Raw genomic sequence first — 21,407 nt, forward strand, 5'->3', positions numbered from 1 at the left:
TTATTCATCCATATAACACTCTAGATCTACCATTGCCAAGAAATCTAGCCGTATTACTCATTCCCATATACTTTTCATACACTTTCTCACCTGCCAAACACCATTTAAGCCTCCATTGACCCATATTCCATTAAACACTTATTCCATAAAGCCATAAAACCCTAGATATAGCCTAAATGTATTTTCCCCATTGGCCTAGCCGAAAACCCTAATGCGATAAGGATTTCCTATATTTTAGGAAACCCTAATTCTAGCCTTTCACCAACTCCTAAATCTTAGGAGCTATTCCAAAACCCATTTAAACCCTAAAACTCCTACCTCTTCCTGCCTTGGCCAAATTCCCATAAACCCTAAAATACTTCCTACATTTTTGGATCTCATCAAATACATCCTAAACCCTAACCTCACTTCCACAAACCCTAATATTTCCTAAGTGGCGCCAACACCCAAAGGAGACTCTCAATCCGTACCACATCGCACCATTGCTCAAACACATTCCATAGATTTCCCAACCCACAAGCACCATCCAATTTGTCATTAAACACCATACACCATTACACAAGATCCATACTCAAGTGAAGACAAGCAAGAGGACAAGGCACTTCGGTCATCTTAAGGAAGAGTGGAGCTAGAAGATCATAGTGTTTTGGGACTTGACCGAGGCCCCTAACACATGGATTGGTGTTGCATGTGCAAAAAAAGCGTAGAGTCCGTTGATCATCTACTACTCCGTCGTAAGATTGCCATGACATTGTGGAATAAGTCTTTGCTCAGATGAGATTAGCTTGGGCGATGCCAAGAAGGGTAATTGAATTCCTAGCATCTTGGAGAGGCATTCAAAGTAATTGTGCAATTGTCAAATTCCATCAATATGGAAGATAGTACCAATATGTTTATGGTGGTGTATTTGGAGGGAGAGGAATGAAAGAAGTTTTGAAGACCAAGAATGGTCAATGGATGAGCTTTGAAACTTATTTTCAATTCTTTACTTCATTGATTGATTATAATTGATTTTCCTAGCTTGACTTTTCATGAATCCCTTGTTTCACTAAACTAGCACACTTAGGCGTTGCTTTTGTATATGTCCTGTATACTTAGGCTCTTGCCTATTCTTACGATCAATAAATAAAATCTTTCTTCCCATGATGTATTTAGAATAGACAATGACATAGCTGATCGTAATCATAAATGAAAACATATAATGATGCATGTAAAGCATATAATAACATGACATTGAAACTCTCTTTCTGTAGCATCCAAACCCAAATTTTTTTAGCTTTATAAGTTTGGACAATGGACCCAATTTTTTTAGGCTTTATTATTTGAGGATCTAGTATCGAGGAGATAGGATTGGATATGCAATTATGGACCTAGATTTAAAATGGATTAGGTTCAGTCCATTAGGCCCATATATGGATGGGTAAGCCTAAATATTTTCTAGCCAAAGCCCATTTGATTTTTGGCTCTTAAATTCGTGATAATTGGAAACCAGCCCCATTTATGACTCGTAAATGGATCCAAAGATAGCAGCATATTTACCCTATAACTTCTAGACATTAGGATTCCTAGAACCCCTTTTCAAAACAAAGTTAGATTTGTGCAGCCCTATTATTAGGTTTTCCAGGTCTCATTAGAAGGATAGCCTCAAAACTAGAAAAAAACAGAGGCTGTTGTGAGTCTGGAAAGTTTTTATAGCAATCGCATGTGATGTTCTTCAAGAAAACCAATCCCTAACCCTAGATAACTGGTTCAATTTCAGGAGATTGAAAAAGGAACCAGCCTCACCCTATGAAATACAACCCTTTTCCAGCAACTTCAAGTAGGTGATTATTGACACATTTGTTATCCATAGAAGCAAAGAGGTAAGTAGCATGATCATACCTTTAGATCTGTGGTAAACAATGTTTTTAAAGTATTGTGTGTGTATGGCCCTTTATCGAAAGCTCATTTTTACGTATCAAGTTATGATGAAAGTGATTCTTGAATGTCATGTTATTATGTGTTTTACATACATCATGATATGTTTTCATTTATGATTACGAAGAGCTATGTCATTATGTGGTTTACATGCATCATGATAAGAAAGCTAGAAGACAAGTTATGTGGTCTAAATGCATCAATTATGAATGGATGTGCAAGCCACGGATCTAAGTGTGGTCCACCATAGAATGTCATGATAAGTTAAGTGGTTCCCCTCATGGGCACGGGCAGTGAAACCAGTGCGCAACCCTACACATGGGGGTTAACGTGTGGTGGCCATTAAAGAAAGGGAAAGACAAGTTCAATGAGTTATGCGTAGTACATTTTACATGTTTATGTTAGTATAGGTATTAAGTATGCACGCTTTCAAGAAAACCCTATTGTCTATTATGTTTACTGTATGATGCACTACTTGTTGAGTATTTCACTCATTTTTATTTTATTTTTTATATTTTTAAAATGTCCAGGTAACGAGGATAGTGTTGATGAGCTGACGGCCAAGCATAGATCCTGTATAAAGGATTTTTTCAGACTTAATGTGTCTTTTCTTTTCATTAAAAGATCAGTTTTAAATTTTCTTGCCATGAGACTATTTTTGTTATTTTTTGGGAATTTATTTTTGATAAATTAGGGATTTTTTATTATGCTGGGTATTTTTACTGGGAACAATTATGAAAGTACTTAAAACTCCCTCACAATAGCAGCTGTACACCCTCACAACCAAATTGCGATAGCCCACACTTGTTTTTTTGGTGATGCCAAGACCCAAAACCAATAAATTCACTTGGCTCATAGTTTCGGGCTTCAAGTATGATTAGGCAATTCAAATTACCCAACCGAAACTCATAAATCAATTTCAACTCAGTCAACACCATAAAGATAAAACCACACAAAACCACTCTTTTCCGCCTGATATTCACACATGGAAAATCAATTAGACACTTGACAGAACCTCTCACCTCAAGTATAAGGCTTCGTTTGGTTACTTAGATGATATAAGATGAGATGAGAAATATGTGAATGGTAGTGAGATAGTTTGTGAATAGTAGTGAAATGGCTTGAATTGAGATGTTTTATGGAGTTTTGGGAAAGGAGAAAAAAAGTTGAAGAAAAATATTATAAAGTTAAAATATTGTTAGAATATAATTTGTTAATATTATTTTTGTTTTAGGATTTGAAAAAAGTTGAATTATTTTTTGTGTTTTGTTTGGAAGTTTAGGAAAGTTGTAATGATTAGATGAAAATGTTGAAAAATTGAAAGCTTGAAATTGAAAAGTATTTCTCTTTGAATGGTGTTTAGATATTGAGATGAGATTGGATGAGAGATGGTTTGAGACTATATGTGAAACCAAACGGGGCCTAAATGCACCAAAGTTCAACTCAAGGAGAGTGATAGTGTGAAGTGGTATTGTGTCCATGTGAAGAAGGAACAGAATAGATGAATTAAACCAAGAGGAAAGAAAAGTTAAGAAAGTAAGAGGGAACAGCGGCTTACTGAAAAGTGCTATGATTGCCAAAGCTCAAATTGCCAAAAGAAAATAGGCAAGGGTGTTGGGGGAGAGAAAGGGAGAGGGAGATGAGGGCATTGTGCGATTTCTCAAGGACTACAATCATAGCCAGTGGGGGAGAGCAAGAAGTGGTAATTCTTGTTGATTCTGGCTTTAATGAAGGGAGTTTACAGAAGTTAATAGCAAGAATGAATGAAAAAAAAAAACAAAAAAAAAAAAAAAAACAAAAAAAGAGAGAGAAGAAATTTGGGAAAGGGAATTAAGGGAATAAAATCTTGCCAAAGATGAGGGGGAGAAGAGAAAGGAAAGAAAAGGGAGGGACATTTCAGAGGAGTCTGGTGAAGTTTTCAGGTGAAAGAATTTAGGGCTTTCTTAAGGTGTTTTGATTCGCTCTCTCTCTAACTAAAATACTGGGATTTGTTTTTTCTAGTTGGGCTGGTTATGACACTGTGGGAATGCAATTTTTTTTTTTTTTTTTAGAATTTTGACGTTGTCATTCATAAAGATTATAGTCAAGCTTATATTTGAATTCTACTCTTTATTTCTGTTGGAAATGAAACTTCTTGATAAGATTTATTTGATTATGTATTTATTTTTTAAAAAAGATGATTAATTGGATTATGAAAATTCACAATGTTGCAGTATCGATGTAGTGTACTCAGGTGAATCATGTGCTGATGCGTGGATAGAGAAAGAGGTAAGAGATAACATCAAGCTGGTAGGATTCTATAAGTGTACTCTGGCTGTGTGAAGATATAAATTATTGTTTTCCTGTGTGGGTTGACTGTCGAGTTGAATTGTTTTTGCTAGTTGGTTGTCTCTTCCTTTCATCTATGTCATAGATATAACTTGAGCTACAGTTGACTTTAAATGTCCGGACACACACACACATTAAAAGTAAAAATTTTATTGATAGAACAAGGCAAATGCCCAAGGAAACAGGACATATACAAGAGGAAACACCTAGTAGGAAGAAGAGGGAGAGATAGATACAAGGAACTCGTGAACATTTTGCCCATTGAAATCTATAGCTATTGTCCAAAGAAATAATGTCTTGAAAAAAAGGCTTCTAAGCTCCACCGAATGTACTTTGTCTTTGAATGTTCGTACATTTTGTTCCTTCCAAATACACCATTGGAGGCATATGGGGACAATCTTCCAAATTGATGCAATTTTCTGAATTCCATAGACTCCTCCAGCTGGCGAGAAGATCAGCCACCCTCCTGGTGATTTCCCATGCTATCCCCATCCTGTTGAACATATCATTCCTTAAGGCCTTAGCAACCTCATAGTGAAGAAGCAAATGATCCACTGTTTCACCACTTTTCCTGCAACATGCAACACCAATCCATTTCAATAATCCGTCTTTATTTTAGGTTGTCGATGTCCAAGATCTTCCCCAATGAAGCAGGATATATTTAGCATATTAGGATGTTCTTTTCATTCAACTCCTTGTTATCCTGTTTTACTTGCACCATTTTTTTCTGTCCTGCTTATATTTTCAACAGCACTTGAACCATGACCAACCCATAAACATTTACCAACCACCACTTGAAATGACATCTTTCCCTTATATATGGGGATACAATTTCCTTAGTGCACGCATGAAATACTCAGCCTGTGGAGCTTTACCATGACCTGCTAGCTGAAAAGGCCCTAAAAGTGAAAATTTGAGAATAAAGGAGGTTCTGTGGGCAGGCTAACTCTTTCACATCTCATGGAACTACACATGCATGCAATAGAGTATTTTGAGAAAGTTTTTGTCCTCATGACTCAGATGTATTCTGTGTCTTATGCATTTAAATTTTTATTGTCCTCAAACTATTTATTGTAGATTCTTGTGTATGTAGCATCATCTTCCTTCCTGTCTTTCCATCTGTTATTTTCTGACAATTTTTGCAGTTGGCATGGTTACACTTTTTTAAAAGTTTTATAACACAGTCCGGTGTGGAAACCAGTTCTGTAGATGAATGTTTCGTTGTATTTATTAAGCATTTTCCATTTGCTATATTGTGATAATTGTGTTGTCCTGGTGTATGCTTTCTTGTTTATCTGGCAGGTTGTAGAGTTGAAGGAGGATGGATGTCCCAAAGTCTGGGTTGCCACTTCTGATCATTGTCAGCAGCAAGCAGCATATGGAGCAGTATGCATTCTCCTCGTAGTTAGACCAATTTTTGTGAAATTTATGCAACTTCTTTGTTAATCCATTGAGCGCAATTCTTATATTCCCATTTTCAAATACTTATAGAAAGGGGTTAAATACTAAAATAGTCCCTGTGGTTTGCCTCTAAATTGAAAATTGTTTTTGCAGTCACACATTCAAGCAAGGGCCTTTGCCTAAAAATACAACTAATGAGAAAAACATAGTTATTCATTTAAAATTGAAAATTGTTTTTTAGAAGTTTTTTAATTTTTTTTTTATAAGAAGAAATTTTATTGATATATATTTTTTTGAAACATAAGAAGTAAATTTTATTGATATGAATGAAAAAGGCATATCCTTGTACGCGGGAAGTATACAAAAGAACACCTAAATACATTCTAGATTAGGGACACAAAGTCGTGAACATTGTTTCCATTAAGTACAATGGCTGAGAATCAAAGCATTAAGGTATGCATAAAAAAATTCTGAAGCTCTGCCATTGTGCGCTCCCTATCTTCAAAGCACCACTCATTCCTTTTTGACCACGTACACCATTGCCACCACTTGAGGACGAACTTGAATCTCCTTCCAACAAGCCAATAAGTCCACCACCCTCGATGGCATTGCCCAAACAACATCCACTCTTCTAAAGATCTCATTCCATAGCCCCCTTGTCACCTCAAAGTGTAATAATAAGTGATCCACAAATTCTCGGTGCTTTTTACACAAATAGCATCAATCCATCACAATGAGTCCCATCTTCCTCAGGTTATCCATAGTCAAAATCGTCCCAAGAGCAGCAGTTCATACAAAAAAACCTACTTTAGTAGGCACACGAGATCTCCAAATCCTCTTCCAAGTCAATGAAACATGTTCTTGTGCTGTCAAGATCTTGTAGTATATACCTTGATTGTACATTTTTTACTACCATTGGCCCTCCAATGTATCCTATCCTCCTGTGCCATAGTGTTTCCCATGGAGTATAGCTACCTGAAAAATTCATAATCGGTGTGCAATTCCCAATCATGAATATCCCTATTAAAAAGGACATTCCACTGGTAAGAACCATGAGAAAATACCCGCATATCTGCCATAGAAGTCTCATATAATACCCCATGTCATATGATAAAGATAAGGGTAGGTGATGTATGGAATCCCACATTGTTTGGGAATGAGAAATTCTTACTCTTTATAAGGTTCCAATAGGGCTCCAATTGTATCATTGACTAGTTCTTTTGGAGTATAGGCCATGTGGTTTGGGCCTTCAATTTGGGCGTTACAAAAATGGTATCAAAGCCTATCCCAACCAGAAATGTGGGACTTGAGCCGTACTACCTACAACGGACAGGCCCGATGAGGACATCAGGCATTTAAGGGGATAGATTGTAATACTCCATGCCATATGATAGGGATAAGAGTAGGTGGTGTATGAGATCCCACATTGTTTGAAAATGAGAAATTCTTGCTCTTTATAAGATTTCAATGGGGCTCTAATGGTATCATTGACTAGTCCTTTTAGAATATAGGTTATGTGGTTTGGGCCTTACATTGGGGTGTTACACCTCACTATTAGCTGCAATACGATAAAGTGCTAGAAAAGCCCTAAGAAGAGTGAAATCTCCACACCAAACATCATGCCAAAACTTGATTCTAGAACTCTCTCCAACCACGAAACAGATATGACTTTCAAAATTCTGCCATCCCCTCCTAATAAATTTCCATAAGCCCACGCCATAACCCACCCCCTCCCGGCACTCCCGTGTCTAGAGTCAATAATCTCTTTCCATAGCGAATCCCCCTCTAAGTGGTACCCATAACCATTTCCTCAGATACATTTGAAGTATACATGTGGGACACCGATTTAAGAACTAGAAACTATTACAAGAAAATCAAGGAGGCTGAGACCATTTAAATCTAAAGCAATGATTCACATAAATAAAGTCTTCCAGAAAAAACTCTTAAACTCTTTCAAGGATCGTTCATGATCCTCAAAATGTGTATCATTTCTTTCGCTCCAAATACACCAAAGAATACAAATGGGAGCCATCTTTCACACAGCTACAATCTATGGTGTCCCTGTGATCCCTCTCCAGCTAACTAATAGTTCAACCACCCTTCCCACCATTACCCATGCTAATCCCATACTGCTGAAGAAATAATTCCATATGTCCTAGGCCAACTCACAATATAAGAGTAAATGGTCCACCATTTCACCACTATTTTTGCACATACAACACTAGTCCATAATTATAAGTCCACGCTTTCTTATATTATCAATTGTTAGAATCTTCCCTATAGCTACTGTCCAAACAAAGAACACAGCCTTGGGAGGTGCTTTACTCCTCTATATGTTCTTCGAAGGAAAATTTGGCCTAAGTTGAACTGTAAATGTGTCATAGAAAGAGCAACTGAAAATTTCCTTTTCCTAGAAGGACTCCATTCCATCTTATCTTCAGCTATAACAATAGGAGTGTTGTTATACAGCAAGTTAAGAAATCCACCAGAGCACTTACTTCCCAATCATGTGCCTCTCTAGTGAGGTTGATGTTCCACTCTTGTGAATCATGACTAACTATCTGCAAGTCAATCACCATAGCTTTTTTTTTTCCCGTGCAATTATGAAAATATTGGGGTAAGCAACCTTAAGAGTCGTATCTCCCACCCACACATTATGCCAAAAGCTGATTCTATTGCCATCTCCCAAACACGGCCTAGTATTACTAGAAAAAGCCCCCAACTTTTCTGTATATACTTCCATAACCCCACACCATATGCCCCCCTACCCTCATTAGAACACCAACCCCCCTTGCTCTCCCATACTTCGCATCAATAACCCATTTCCATAAGGCTTCCCTCTCTTAATTAAAGACCCTCACGTTAAGGACACCCAAACCACCATCTCTCATAGGAGTAAATACTTTATCCCAACCAACTAGATGATATTTAAACTCATCACCTAGTCCACTCCACAAAAATTCACGCCGGCGTTTCTCAATCCTAGATGCAATGCTCGCTAGAAGGAGAAATAAAGACAAAAAATATGTGGGAAGGTTAGATAAAGTACTTTTTATAAGTGTGATCCGCCCCTCTTTAGATAAATGCAACATTTTCCACCCGGCTAGCCAACGCTCTAATTTCTCTAACACTTCCTCCCAAATTTTCTTAACTTTAAAAGATGCTCCCAATGGGGGACCAAGGTACTTCAACGGCAACGAAGAAACCACACATCCCAATACGTTGGCCAGCCCCCTAATATTACTTACATCACCCACCGCAACCATCTCCGTTTTAGCAAGATTTATCTTTAACCCAGATACAGCTTCAAAACAAATTAAGATAGCGTTCAAAGATTGAATATGTCCTACACTATCCTTACAAAAAGCAGCATATCATCTGCAAACAAGAGATGAGAAATAATGGTGGAGCTATGATGAATATCCCCCGCTGAAAATCCTGAAAAAAAGTCCACCCTTTACTGTGGTTGACACCATTCTACTTAGAGCCTTCATCACAAGGACAAATAAAAGTGGTGATAGTGGATCGCCTTGTCATGGCCCCCGCGAACTATTAAAGAAACCCACACAATCACCATTTATCAAGATTGAGAAGGGCATGGAAAGAAACGGGGTGACGGATCCCTAATGATTTATTTTTAAATTAATTATTTTATAAATTTTATTATTATTTATTGAGGATCCGTCGGCCCCTTTTTTTAATTATTTATTTTTTTTATAAGTAAAAATATTTTATATATCAAAAGGAGTAACCAAGTACACTGAACATATACAAGAAAACACTAAGCCCATAATAAAGCGCCCCTAATGACCCAAAAAAGCCCAAGAAAAATAACCCAAAATACACAAATCCCAAAACTACCCAAAATACCCAAAAATTACACTGAACCTCAACCCCTTGTTTCCCGTATAACTAATACCCAAGCCAAAGCCCGACCTATTGTGGTTCCCGTCTTCACATTGCCCTCCCTTTAGACTTCCCTCTAATTGAGCTACCTCCCCGTAGTGTCGTAGTCAATTGCCCAAGAAAGAAGCTGTAACTCCCTGTTTTTCTTGAAACTTTTGGTTTCAAGCGCGTGGTTTGCCTCGATCGCGGTGATTAGTTCATTGAACTGGTCTTCACATCCTCAATGTGAAATCCCCATGAAAGGCAGAATCTTGCTAATTTTAGGCAAAATCCAATCCGCTATCGGAGGAGAAGAGACCAGGGGAGCAACATTATCCTCAGATACATTAACCAATTGCATTCCCAACTTTGGACTTTCTTCCACACAAGGCACCAACGACAAGTCCCGTACCTTCTCATCAACTCCATTGTTTCTTTCCATCCCCATTAAAGCTTCTGGGGTGGCAGCAAGTCCCTTCATCTCAGGCAACCTTAAACGTCCAACTTCAGCGGGTCCTACATCTCCTTTACCATTTGCAAGCAAGGGTGTAACACCGCCTAATGGTTTATCCTGTGTTACCTGAGGCGCCATTACTGCATTCTCTACACCAACATCCAATGTAGACCCCAGCTGATTTTAGGGATAGGACTGAAACCGATCTTCCGTTTTCCTTTATCGGAATTTAAAGGAATTAGACCTATCTTAGTCTTAACAACCCTGTTGCCTCCAGCTGAAAGCGTGTCTATTTTTGTTGACGAGAAAGTTATTGCTGTCTTCAACTCGAGAAGTTGGGTTTCCATATCCTTTAGAGAATTTTGCATCACTTCAAGCTAGTTCTGAGCTTGCGTAATTTGCAGACCACTTTCACCATTCCCCTTACTCTGAGCCACAGAAGCATGACCCATCTTCAGAGCTGCCACATACGATCGCTTCGCCATCGTGGATGTGCTTGGGTCTTTGGTGTTCTCAATCTTCTTTTCCTTTCTTGACCCCTCACCACATAGCAAATCCGCGGTTCTGCGTAATTTTGCTGCAAACTTCTCCTACCTTGTCCTTCATGCCTTTCAGGAATTACAACACTACTCCGCCGGCCTCCTCCACCATATTCGGTGATAGTTAGATACCAACCATGCTTGTTGGAGCATCGTTGGGCCAAGAATTCTTTGTTACCTTTGCGCAAGTGTTTTGTATAATCTGTATTTCTCCCCACCGTTAATGCTGCTCCCACAGTAGCAATCAACCAATCTATACCATTCTGACCCATCACAAGCCGACAACGGAGGCCAGCGGTGTCCGTCAGTAAGTTCTGTGGAAGCCAACAAGGTTGCTGCTCCTGACAAATCTTGAAAAAAAGAAACCCAACCCAAAAAAAAACCAGTCGCCAAAGTAAATCCGATGTCGGAGGCCGGCGAAGAGCTCGCGGGGACACGTCGCACTTTTTTGTGAGAAGAGATGCTGGTGGCTCCACTAAGAAAGCTAGTTCAAGGCAGGCAGAGGAGAGGCAGAAAAAACTCAGGTCACCGGAAGGATATCCGGCACCAGATACCCTTTAGTGACGTCACTGGTGTCTGCGGGGCCTATCTGTGCCGGACGTGTGATGTCACTCGCCGGGCAGGTGACGGTGGTGGTGGCTCCTCTAGGGTTCTCTCTCTCTCTCTCTCTCTCGCTATCGTATGTGGTTCGCCTTTCTTTCTATATAATTATTTGTGTTTTTTAATTAATTATTTTATTATTATTATTTTTTATTGTTGCTAACAAGACACTTCTAATAATTCAAGTTCAGTAACAGAGTAGGGACGGAAGGATTTATTTGATCAAAGTTGTAACTATGGGTAGTAAATAGGTTTAAAACTAAAACTTGGACTAATTTGTTTAGAGGCAAACCACAAGGACTATTTTAGTATTTATCCTAAAAAACTATTTTTAATATCTTGTGTGTGGTCATTTGCTGGGTTAATTAATAATAATAACATGCAACTTAATGTGCAGTAGTTGATTATATCATATGGTATCCCATATTGTAACCAATAAGTTTAGGTCTTCAACCTTATGGTTTCATTTATTTTGATATTAAATGTTCTAAATCTGTTTGACATCGAGTTTGTCGTATTTGCCTGCATGTCTGAAATAGGAGCTTATTTTTTTGGGTTAGTATAATCATTACATTTTCATTTAGCCTAGATACAATCATACTTGAAACTTCATTCTCTCCTTATAATCCCATTCGCCCCAACCTCACCAGTTAAACCCATTTAATTAACTTACCTTGGATCCTCGCATCTCCCCTTCGTATCTCAACACTTCCTCAGTAATCTGATTTTCTTCAACCTAATGTTTCTCTAGTGTACTTCAAATTTAAACATTGCAATGTTTTCTCCAATTTGTTTAGCCACTTCTGTTTTTTCCTCAGTGACTGGTTTATTTTCAATTTTTCTAAAGAATCTATTCAAATTTGGTTGCTTGGTGTTAGTCTACATTTTTGTAATCTGTGTCAGGATAATTCTCCAAAAATCCCCCGACTATTTTTTCCACAATTTTTTTATAGGTAATTAAGAAGTTTTATTCATAAGAAAAGAAGGCATAGCCCTTTTTTTCCACAAATATATAATAGATTCCTTCTTTTATCTCTATATAGCTAGTCTTTGGTCATTCGCTGGTGTGGCAATCACTGTAGATCTCTTAAGATTCATAACTTCTGTATTATTTGCCATAAGACTTTCTTGTAATCATTTTGTGTGCCATCAGCACGATTAATTCAGGAGTCAAACTCAGTTCCCTCATGGGGAATTGGCCATTCCGATTATAGTTACTGAACTCTAGATATGTATTGTTGAAGGAAAGTTCACATTTTGAAAATTCTCTCCGTACACATGTAACCTCTCTAGGTGGTGAGGGTGTCACGGTGAGTTTAGGTGTTGTTTTCCGGCGTGCTATGGCTTATTCTCGTGAAATAGTTGTTGAGTCCAAGCTGATTAGCCTCTCAAAAGAAGGAAATAATTTTCGTTTTTCAGAACACGGGTGGAAGGAGAGGTATGAACTGTTGGTGGGCAGAAACACAACTTTGTGGATGGTGAAAGTGTTGGAGGATTGCCTGAAAGGGGGAAGGAAGGATGTTTATTCAGTAATAAGAGAAGGATATCGCAGTTTTGTTGCCCAACGCTGTTCGAATTGGCGAGGACGATATTTGTCGATTGCCGAATATGGAAAGGAGGGTAGAATCCGCTTACTCTGTTTTCCAGAAGGTGAGGAAGGATGGGGATGGAGGAAAGTGAAGAATCTGGCTTTAGAGTTGGTTCAAATCAGAGGAAATGGATATGGAACGGGGGGAGGAGTGAAGAATCTGGGTAAGTCCTCTAACACTGTGCACAGAACCTTCAAGGAGGTCCTCACTGCAGGACCGACGTATGGGCAGAAGGGGCTTGCCGGAGGTGCAAGCCAGGTAGCTGGGGGGGAACGTCGAGCCCCACACCATCTTCGAAAAGCTGAGTTTGGCAGGGTAGTTGGAAAGGAGACGTGGGTGTCCAGCAAACGTCTGTTGGAGCTACAGGGCCAGTTAAGGAAGCTGCAGAAAGAAATGGATGAAGTCAGAATTTATGTCGGGTTGATTAAGGAAATTGGAGGGAGATGGTAGGAGGAAAGGGAGAGGTCTGGAACGGTGGCGTTTCAGAGGGAGGGTTTTAAAGAATTTCATAAGGCTGGGTTGAGGCAAAGAGTGGGCTTGGAGGTGGGGGCCCGTAGCCTAGAATTAGGGCCACTACCCGTTTCTCACGGGAACAAGGCCTCCACGAGTGGAGGGCCTCGCTTTGGGCCTGGGCCTGGGCCGTCTCAGCCCAGGTCCAGTTCTGAAGACCCAGATGAACCAAATCTGGGTTCTATCAAGCCGGGTTTTATCAACCCGGTTGTCTGCGTTTCTACGGAAGAGGTGGAGAAGCCACCGCGGCAGACGTCGGCGGCGAAGGTGTCGGCGACGACACAGAACTCGCCGACGGTGATTCTGGAGACCGTCGACGAGATCCCGGCGGCCCTGCAAGAGAATACGAAGGCATCAAGTGTAGATCCGAGCCCGAGGATATCTGAGAAGATGCTGCAAAGCTCTCCGACGGTGGAGAGGAGGGAGGCGAGACTACAGACGACGCCGTTGATGGCGTTGGAGCACTCCGATGTGGTCCCGACGGCGAGGATGGAACAGGGCGAATTTTTGAAGCTATCGGGGGACTTGCCGTTGAATCTGGAGGGCAGTTTTCAGTACAAGGAAAGCCAGAAAGTGCCGATTTGCATGGATGAACTGGGTTTAGTGCCGATGGAGGAGCAGGTTAGAGTTGTATTGGAATCAGATTCAGGGGAGGAAGAGGGGGAGGGATCTGACGATTTGATGCTGTCGGTGGATGGGGATTTGGTGTTACCCGATGTCAGTGGTCAGTTGGGGCTGGAAGATATCTCTTTTGAAGATGATTTACACGGTTTTCAGAACTGCAGGAGGGAGGATCCTGTTCCTTTGGATTTCTATTTTCCGGATCAATCGAAAGTGTCTGATTGGGTCTTTCATAAGGTGAGAGAGATCCAAAAATTCGTGGGGATAGAATGTGACGGATACGAGGAGCAATTTGTGGCTTTGCTCACAGCGATTGAAGCTGGGCATAATCAAAAAAACAAAGGCCATTCTAAGAAACAGCGAGAACTGAGAAGACTGACATGGTCTATGAATATGGAGGGCAGCTCCAGAAGGGGTAGAGGAAAAGATAAGGGGCTGGCTGCCTCCCCATGAAGCCTAAAATTGTTACTTGGAATGTCCGTGGGATTAATGAGCTTAACAATCGCCTACGGATTAGGAACATGCTTTGAGAGTGGAAAGTGGATATAGTATGCTTGCAAGAGACAAAATTGAAGATGATTGATAGGAGGGTTGTGAGGAGTTTATGGAGTGGAGTACATGTGGATTGGGCATACTTGGCATCTAACGGGGCGTCGGGTGGGGTGTTGGTGTTGTGGGACAGGAGGGTGGTGGAGAAGATAGAGGAGTTTATTGGACAATACATAGTAGCTTGTTCGTTTAAGTGTGTGTCCGATGACTTTCTATGGGCCTTTGCAGGTGTATACGGCCCAAATGGAGATATGGACAGAAGATTACTATGGGATGAATTAGCCGGGGTTTATAGTTGGTGGGATCTTCCATGGTGGATTGGGGGAGATTTTAATGTTGCAAGATTCTGTAGTGAAGTTGATGGAAGTAGAAGAATGAGGCCAGCCATGGAGGAGTTCTCGGAATGTATCTTTGATCTGAATTTGTTAGACTTGCCACTAGCCGGAGGCACTGCTACTTGGTCTAACAATCAATCATGGTCTCGACTGGATCGTTTCCTAATTTCCCCAGAGTGGGAAAGCCATTTCCCGGATGTATGGCAAAAGCGTTTGCCCCGGATAGGTTCAGACCATTGGCCCATTTTGCTGGATTGTGGAGGGTTATGTATTGGCCAGCGGCCTTTTAAATTTGAAAATATGTGGCTGAAATCTGAAGGTTTTGTGGACAGGGTTAAACAATGGTGGTCTTCCTACCAGTTACACGGTACGCCCAGTTTCATTTTTGCTGGTAAGTTGAAAGCACTTAAAAGAGATTTAAGAGTATGGAACACGGAATCATTCGGAAATGTAGGGGAAAACAAAAAAATAAAGATGCTGGAAATACAAGAGATCGAGAGGCGTTAGGGGATGCAACCACTTACACAGGAAGAATTAGGTCGGAAGGCTGAGTTGAATGCTGATGTTGAGAGGTTGATACTTCTAGAAGAGGTGTCATGGCGTCAAAAGTCTAGGGCATTATGGTTGCAGGAAGGAGATAAAAGCACAAGGTTCTTCCACAGAATTGCAAATTCTCATAGAAGAAACAACAATATTGAGATGCTGAAATTTGAAGGGGTGGAGTGTAGAGATGAACAGACCATTCACAATCATATAGTTGACTTTTATGAGAACTTACTTACAGAACAGGTGGGATGGCGGCCTCCTTTGAATGGGATGGTTTTTGATACTATCGAATCAAGTGATGTGATACGATTGGAGAGGGACTTCCAGGAGTTAGAGGTTTATGAGGTAGTGATGAAAATGAACAGGGACAAAGCACCAGGACCGGATGGGTTTTCTATGGGATTCTTTCAGGATTGTTGGGATGTGATAAAGGAGGACCTGATGAAGGTGTTCCAAGAGTTTTACAGGGTCGGAAAATTTGAAAAAAGTCTGAATACCACTTTCCTGGCACTGATACCGAAGAAGGTAGGGGCATCGGAAATCACGGAATATCGGCCTATTAGTTTAGTGAATGGGGTATATAAGATAATCTCCAAAGTTCTTGCGAACAGGCTGAGTGAGGTGGTGGGGAAGATTGTTTCGAATCCACAAAATGCTTTTGTAAAAGGGAGACAGATTCTAGATGCTGTGCTTATTGCCAACGAATGCCTTGATAGTAGATTGAAGGCTGGAAATAACGGGATCATGTGTAAACTAGACATGGAAAAGGCATATGATCATGTCAATTGGGAGTTTCTTTTCAATTTGCTAAGGAGATGTGGTTTTGGGGAGAGATGGGGGAAATGGATCCATTGGTGCATATCGACGGTGAAGTTTTCAGTTTTGGTAAATGGTGGTGCAGTGGGCTTTTTTAATAGTTCACGCGGGTTGAGACAAGGAGATCCGTTGTCACCTTTATTGTTTGTTATAGTCATGGAGGCTTTAAGCAGGATGATTACGGCCTTGGTTACGAATGGCTTCGTTGAGGGTTTTAAGATAGGAACCCCGGAGAGGGGTTTTATCAATATTTCTCACCTTTTGTTTGCAGATGACACCCTTATCATGCGTGAAGCGGAACAAAATCAGATGCAAGCACTGAAGGCTTTATTCCTTTGTTTTGAGGCAGTGTCCGGGTTGAAGGTGAACCTAGAGAAGTCAGAACTGGTGCCAATAGGAGATGTGCCTAACACGCGCCAGTTAGCTAGATTGCTGGGGTGCAAGATAACGTCTTTACCTATGACTTATTTGGGATTTCCTCTGGGTAGTGCCTCAAGGGCGTTGTCGGTATGGAATACTATGATTGAAAAAATTGAGAAGAGATTGGCGGGATGGAAGAGAATGTACTTGTTTAAAGGTGGTAGGTTGACTCTGATAAAGAGTACACTCTCTAACCTACCTACTTATTTCTTATCTCTTTTTCCAATACCAGCGAGTGTAGCGGCACGTATTGAGAAACTACAACGTGACTTCTTGTGGGGGGGGATGAGGGAGGAGTTTAAGTTTCATCTGGTTAAGTGGGCACAGGTTTGTCGTCCAATCTCGGGTGGAGGGTTGGGGATTAAAAACCTAAGGGTGTTCAATCGAGCTTTACTAGGAAAATGGCTGTGGAGATATGCGATAGAATCAGAATCATTATGGAAAAAGGTGATCGAAAAGAAATATGGTGTGCTTTGGGGGGATTGGTGCTCTAGAGAAGTAAGGGGAGCCTATGGTGTTGGGTTGTGGAAACACATAAGAAGAGGATGGGAAGTGTTTAATCGCTTTGTGAAGTTACAGCTGGGTGTGGGCTCAAGGATAAAATTCTGGAGTGATGTTTGGTGTGACAATAGGGCCTTGCAAGATTTATTTCCCTCTCTCTATCAGATAGCAAGTGCAAAGGACGTTTCTGTGGAAGATGTTTTGGAGACCACGGGGGGACATATTCATTGGAATGTTACCTTTAGTAGGGCGGCACAAAATTGGGAAGTAAGTGGCTTTGCTGAGTTTTATAGCCTAATATATGCCATCAGACCAAACAGGCAGCATGAGGATGTGATGTGGTGGAAGCCGGCAGCTAAAGGCGCTTTCACTGTTCGCTCGTTCTATAAGGCTCTTACTATGGAACCAAATGCTCAGTTTCCTTGGAAAAGGATTTGGAGACACAAGGCACCACCCAAAGTCTCCTTCTTTGTCTGGACAGCTTCTCTGGGGAGGATTCTCACAATTGACAACTTGAGAAAAAGGAGGATTATTATTACAGAGTGGTGTTGTATGTGTAAAAGAGAGGGTGAGTCGGTAGAGCACCTTCTCCTGCATTGTGACACAGCCGCAACCCTTTGGAATGAGGTACTTACTCGACTAGACATGGCATGGGTTATGCCGAAGACGGTGCAGGCAGCTTTGGCGAGTTGGCCAAATTTAAGAGGAAGGCAACCAATCAGAGCAATGTGGAAGATGATTCCTCTATGCGTTATGTGGTGCTTATGGCAGGAGCGCAATGAGAGGACTTTTGAAGACCAAGAAAGATCTCTAGAGGAACTAAAAGTTTTATTTTTTAGAACTCTTTGTAGCTGGGCCATAGCTGTGGATTTTAATGGCATGGTTCTTCAAGATTTTCTTGTCTCTAATGTGCTTACCTAGTTAGGGCATTAGACTAGTGTAACTGGCTTTGCCATTCTTTGATCAATATATTTATTTATTCATAAAAAAAAAAAAATGTATTGTTGAAGTGCACTAATCAGACATCTAGTCAGTTTACAGTTACTGTGCTTCTGTCCTTCACATTTTTTGTTGTCATGCTGTGCGCGGGATGTTCCCAGTGGTAGGCATGTCATATACTCCTTTTATACTACTAATGTACTTCAATGATGGTTGAATCATGCTTTTGTTGATTGCCCGAATTTATAATATTTTCCAGGGTGCCTTTGTTTGGAGTAGCAAGGCGTTGATTTCTGAGGTGAGCCATTAATATATGTGTGGAATTTTTGAACTTGTACTTACTGTACTCTTGCTATTTGTTTTACTGTCCATATCACAAATCACCAGTAGCAGTTTATACTTCATGATGATGCACGGTCATCTCTCACAAGCTGTGGGGCGCTACCGTCTAGTTATGATAGCCTTATGTCATGATGATTATGTCCTACACAGAATGCATTCATTGTAAAATGGGTCTCATGATTTTCATTCCAACTGTTTGTTCACTAAAACCAATAGAATATTACTTTCATTGAGATTAAAAAAAAAAATGAAAATACGTTAATAACCTAGGGCTATAACCATGTTCTGCTATCTTGGCTCACCAACATCCATGTCTGCCACAATTTCATTCTTTCAGTAGACTAATCCCATCTAAGTTTTGGTTGTTTCAACAAATCTTTTCTCAACTAATCGGGATCCATTATCAGTATCGTTTTTCTGCATCGTATCCTATCTGAGTTCATACTCTCATTCACTTCTTTTTTATATGAGTAAGATATCTTTATTATAAAAACCCCAAGGGGTTGGCCCAAGTGGTGAAGGCCTTGGTCTTGGGGTCTCATTCCCTTCAAGGTCCAAGGTTCAACACCTCATTGGTGCAAACAATCCTTTGGGGCCACACCCCCTGGTGAAAAGCCAGCGATTTAACCAGTTCCGTGTAGGGAAACTTCCGAGGGTGCGGTGCACGGGACCGGGGTTTATTCTGCAGGGGTGGGTCCAAAGGGCCCTGCCTTGGAGAGGTTCCCCGACATCAAAAAAAAAGAAAAAGATATCTTTATTATAAAGTGGAAAGGGCGCAACACTCACTTCCCTGTTATTCATTTGCGAGATGCTCTTAAATTCAATGTGCTGTGTCATTTTCTCACTCACTGATGGATGATTAAACAAGATATGAAAAATATTTTCACTTTGGCATGGTTGTAGACTCCTGCCCACTTTTCCTGCTAAATTACACATCTTATATTGTTCCTGTTGTTACTTATCAAAAAAAAAATATTGTTCCTGTTGTTCTTATGGTTTTACTTTTTGATAATTGACCCATTCAACAGCTCTATATTTGTATAATTACGTGAAAAAAGAGAGATCAATCAGTTTTGCTAGGAAGTTTCTAGCTTGTTCTTTGATGGCAAAGTTTTTCTGGTACAGAGTATATTCCAGGTATATTATGTATTTTAATTTTTTTCTCCTACGCGGTTTTGGTTTAGATTAAAGCATCACAGAGGGAGGTTGAAAGGATGCTTCAAGAACAAAGGTGTGTTCTGTCTGAGATGAATGTTCACATCGATATTGCTTACATACTCAGTACTCTTTTGCATTTTGCTTGTTATATTCCCTACTAATTAAACAAAATGGCTGACACATAAGTATCTCATAGAGATTTGTCCTCATTGATTGTCGGACAAGATCAGAGATTATTATAGTTACATAAATTGGCAACGTTTCTGTTTAAAGAAAAATTTTAAAAGCCATAATTAAAGAGAACTCATGGTTTTAAGCAAAGCACTCAATAAGAGTTGTCTCATGAAGTATCATGACATTTGTTCTCAATGCTTAAAGCAAGCCATAGTGTAGACAAGATCATGTATTAGAGGCAAGTGCACTAAGTGAGTGTTCTCTGAGTTTAAATTCTTTTGGTAGTATATTGTTCTTGACAAGTTGTGCCACCCTGATAAGATTATAGGAACTTAATCAGGTTTTTCTTTGATTAACTTATCTTTTAGCCACATTGGAAGTGTTAGCTCCATAACTCTAGGGGCTACATATCCCTAAGAAGTATGCCATCAGAGTTAAAACAAGAAAACCGTGGTAGTGGTTTCTTCTTGCACTGGGAATCTTCACTCGCGGCATAGTAAGAACACAAATGCAGTTTGACCATTGTAAGACAAACAATTAAGAAGCTTCACAAGCTTTAGGAAACTAGTTTATGTGGATGCATGCTTACCTTTTCTGATCATGTACATCTTTAACATGGATGTTTACTGAAAATGGTTGTGTTCTGATCTTGTGCTGGTTTCTTTTGCTTCAATTATCATCATCACCATCATTATTCTTCTTGATATTGTTAGAGTAATGCTAGATACAGTCATTAGTTATACAAGCATCGCACACTCCTTTTAAAAGAGTTGGCTTTATTATTAAAAAATTAATTTTTTAATATGAGTCCAATATTTAGTCACTTTTTTCAAAATGAGAATGATGCGCCTACACTGTTACTAATATTATTTATCTTAAATGGTTAACCAGTTTGTTTCCCTTTTCAGATCTACCTCTTTTCAAGGTAAATTGTTAAAGCACAATCTTGATTCAGAAGTTGTAGATGCTCTTAAAGATCTGAAAAGGAAGCTATCGGAAAATGAATCAAATACTCAAAGTAGCTGATCGGATTGATTTGATGTAAGGTTGATTTGATGCTTTCTCTTCACGTTTAACCTCCTCATTGCGGAACAAGCTTCATGAGACAGTCTGGATTGGCAATCACATTGTACCCATTACCCTGCACCGTGCACATCCTCATCTTGATTAAGGGTACGTAAGTAGCTATTCGGTGCAGGTACATAATACAGAATGTAAATAACAAGTAGGTATGAATAGATTTCGAGCGTACGGGTAACGACGAAGTAGTTCTCTATTGAGATTAGTTCTAAATTTTGGGAACTGTGTGCCATCGTGACGGATCTGGATTGGCAATCACATTGTCTACTTGAACCATTATATATATATATATATATATATATGATATTTGCAATTTTAAAGTATGCAAGTGCTGTGTTTTTTTTTTATTTTTTGAAAAAACTGAATAAATGTGACTCATGAAAATAATAATTTTTTAATGGCTAACTTCACTCTTTTTCGAAAGGAATGTGTAGTTCTTGCACAATCAATAATTATATTTAGCATTATTTTTATATATATATATATAAATAATATATGCAAAAGTATTATTTAAAATAAACCTACAACATAGAGAAGCACTTCCAAGTTACAGGGTCGTCATAGTTTCATGGATAAATTAAGGACGTATGGTTATACAAGTGAGATGAGAGATCTTTGAATAAAAATATTATAAATTTTAGAATATGATTTTTAATATAATTTTTGTTTTAAAATTTGAAAAAGTTTAATTATTTTTTGTGTT

The 21,407-nt window shown here is 39.6% G+C and overlaps 1 protein-coding gene across 4 annotated transcripts in view; it reads left to right on the plus strand.

Moving 5' to 3' along the window:
* LOC122308760 (uncharacterized protein YacP) overlaps nt 1–21,027 on the plus strand; it is a 31,427-nt gene extending 10,400 nt beyond the window's left edge. Inside the window, exons 6-11 of one of the 4 annotated variants that reach the window (XM_043121969.1) lie at nt 4,131–4,185; nt 5,548–5,631; nt 18,210–18,248; nt 19,477–19,523; nt 20,533–20,549; nt 20,671–21,027. In XM_043121969.1, coding sequence (XP_042977903.1) covers nt 4,131–4,185; nt 5,548–5,631; nt 18,210–18,248; nt 19,477–19,523; nt 20,533–20,549; nt 20,671–20,675 — 247 coding nt within the window. In that variant the 3' untranslated portion in view covers nt 20,676–21,027. Of the gene's footprint in view, nt 1–2,447; nt 2,519–4,130; nt 4,186–5,547; nt 5,638–18,209; nt 18,249–19,476; nt 19,524–20,532 lie in introns of those variants that run through there. The other 3 variants (XM_043121968.1, XR_006242219.1, XM_043121970.1) reach the window with 3 other exon arrangements.
* Nucleotides 21,028–21,407: the final 380 nt, after the last annotated feature.

Source organism: Carya illinoinensis, chromosome 5 (genome assembly GCF_018687715.1).
Source record: "Carya illinoinensis cultivar Pawnee chromosome 5, C.illinoinensisPawnee_v1, whole genome shotgun sequence".
In the NCBI taxonomy this organism is placed as follows: domain Eukaryota; kingdom Viridiplantae; phylum Streptophyta; class Magnoliopsida; order Fagales; family Juglandaceae; genus Carya; species Carya illinoinensis.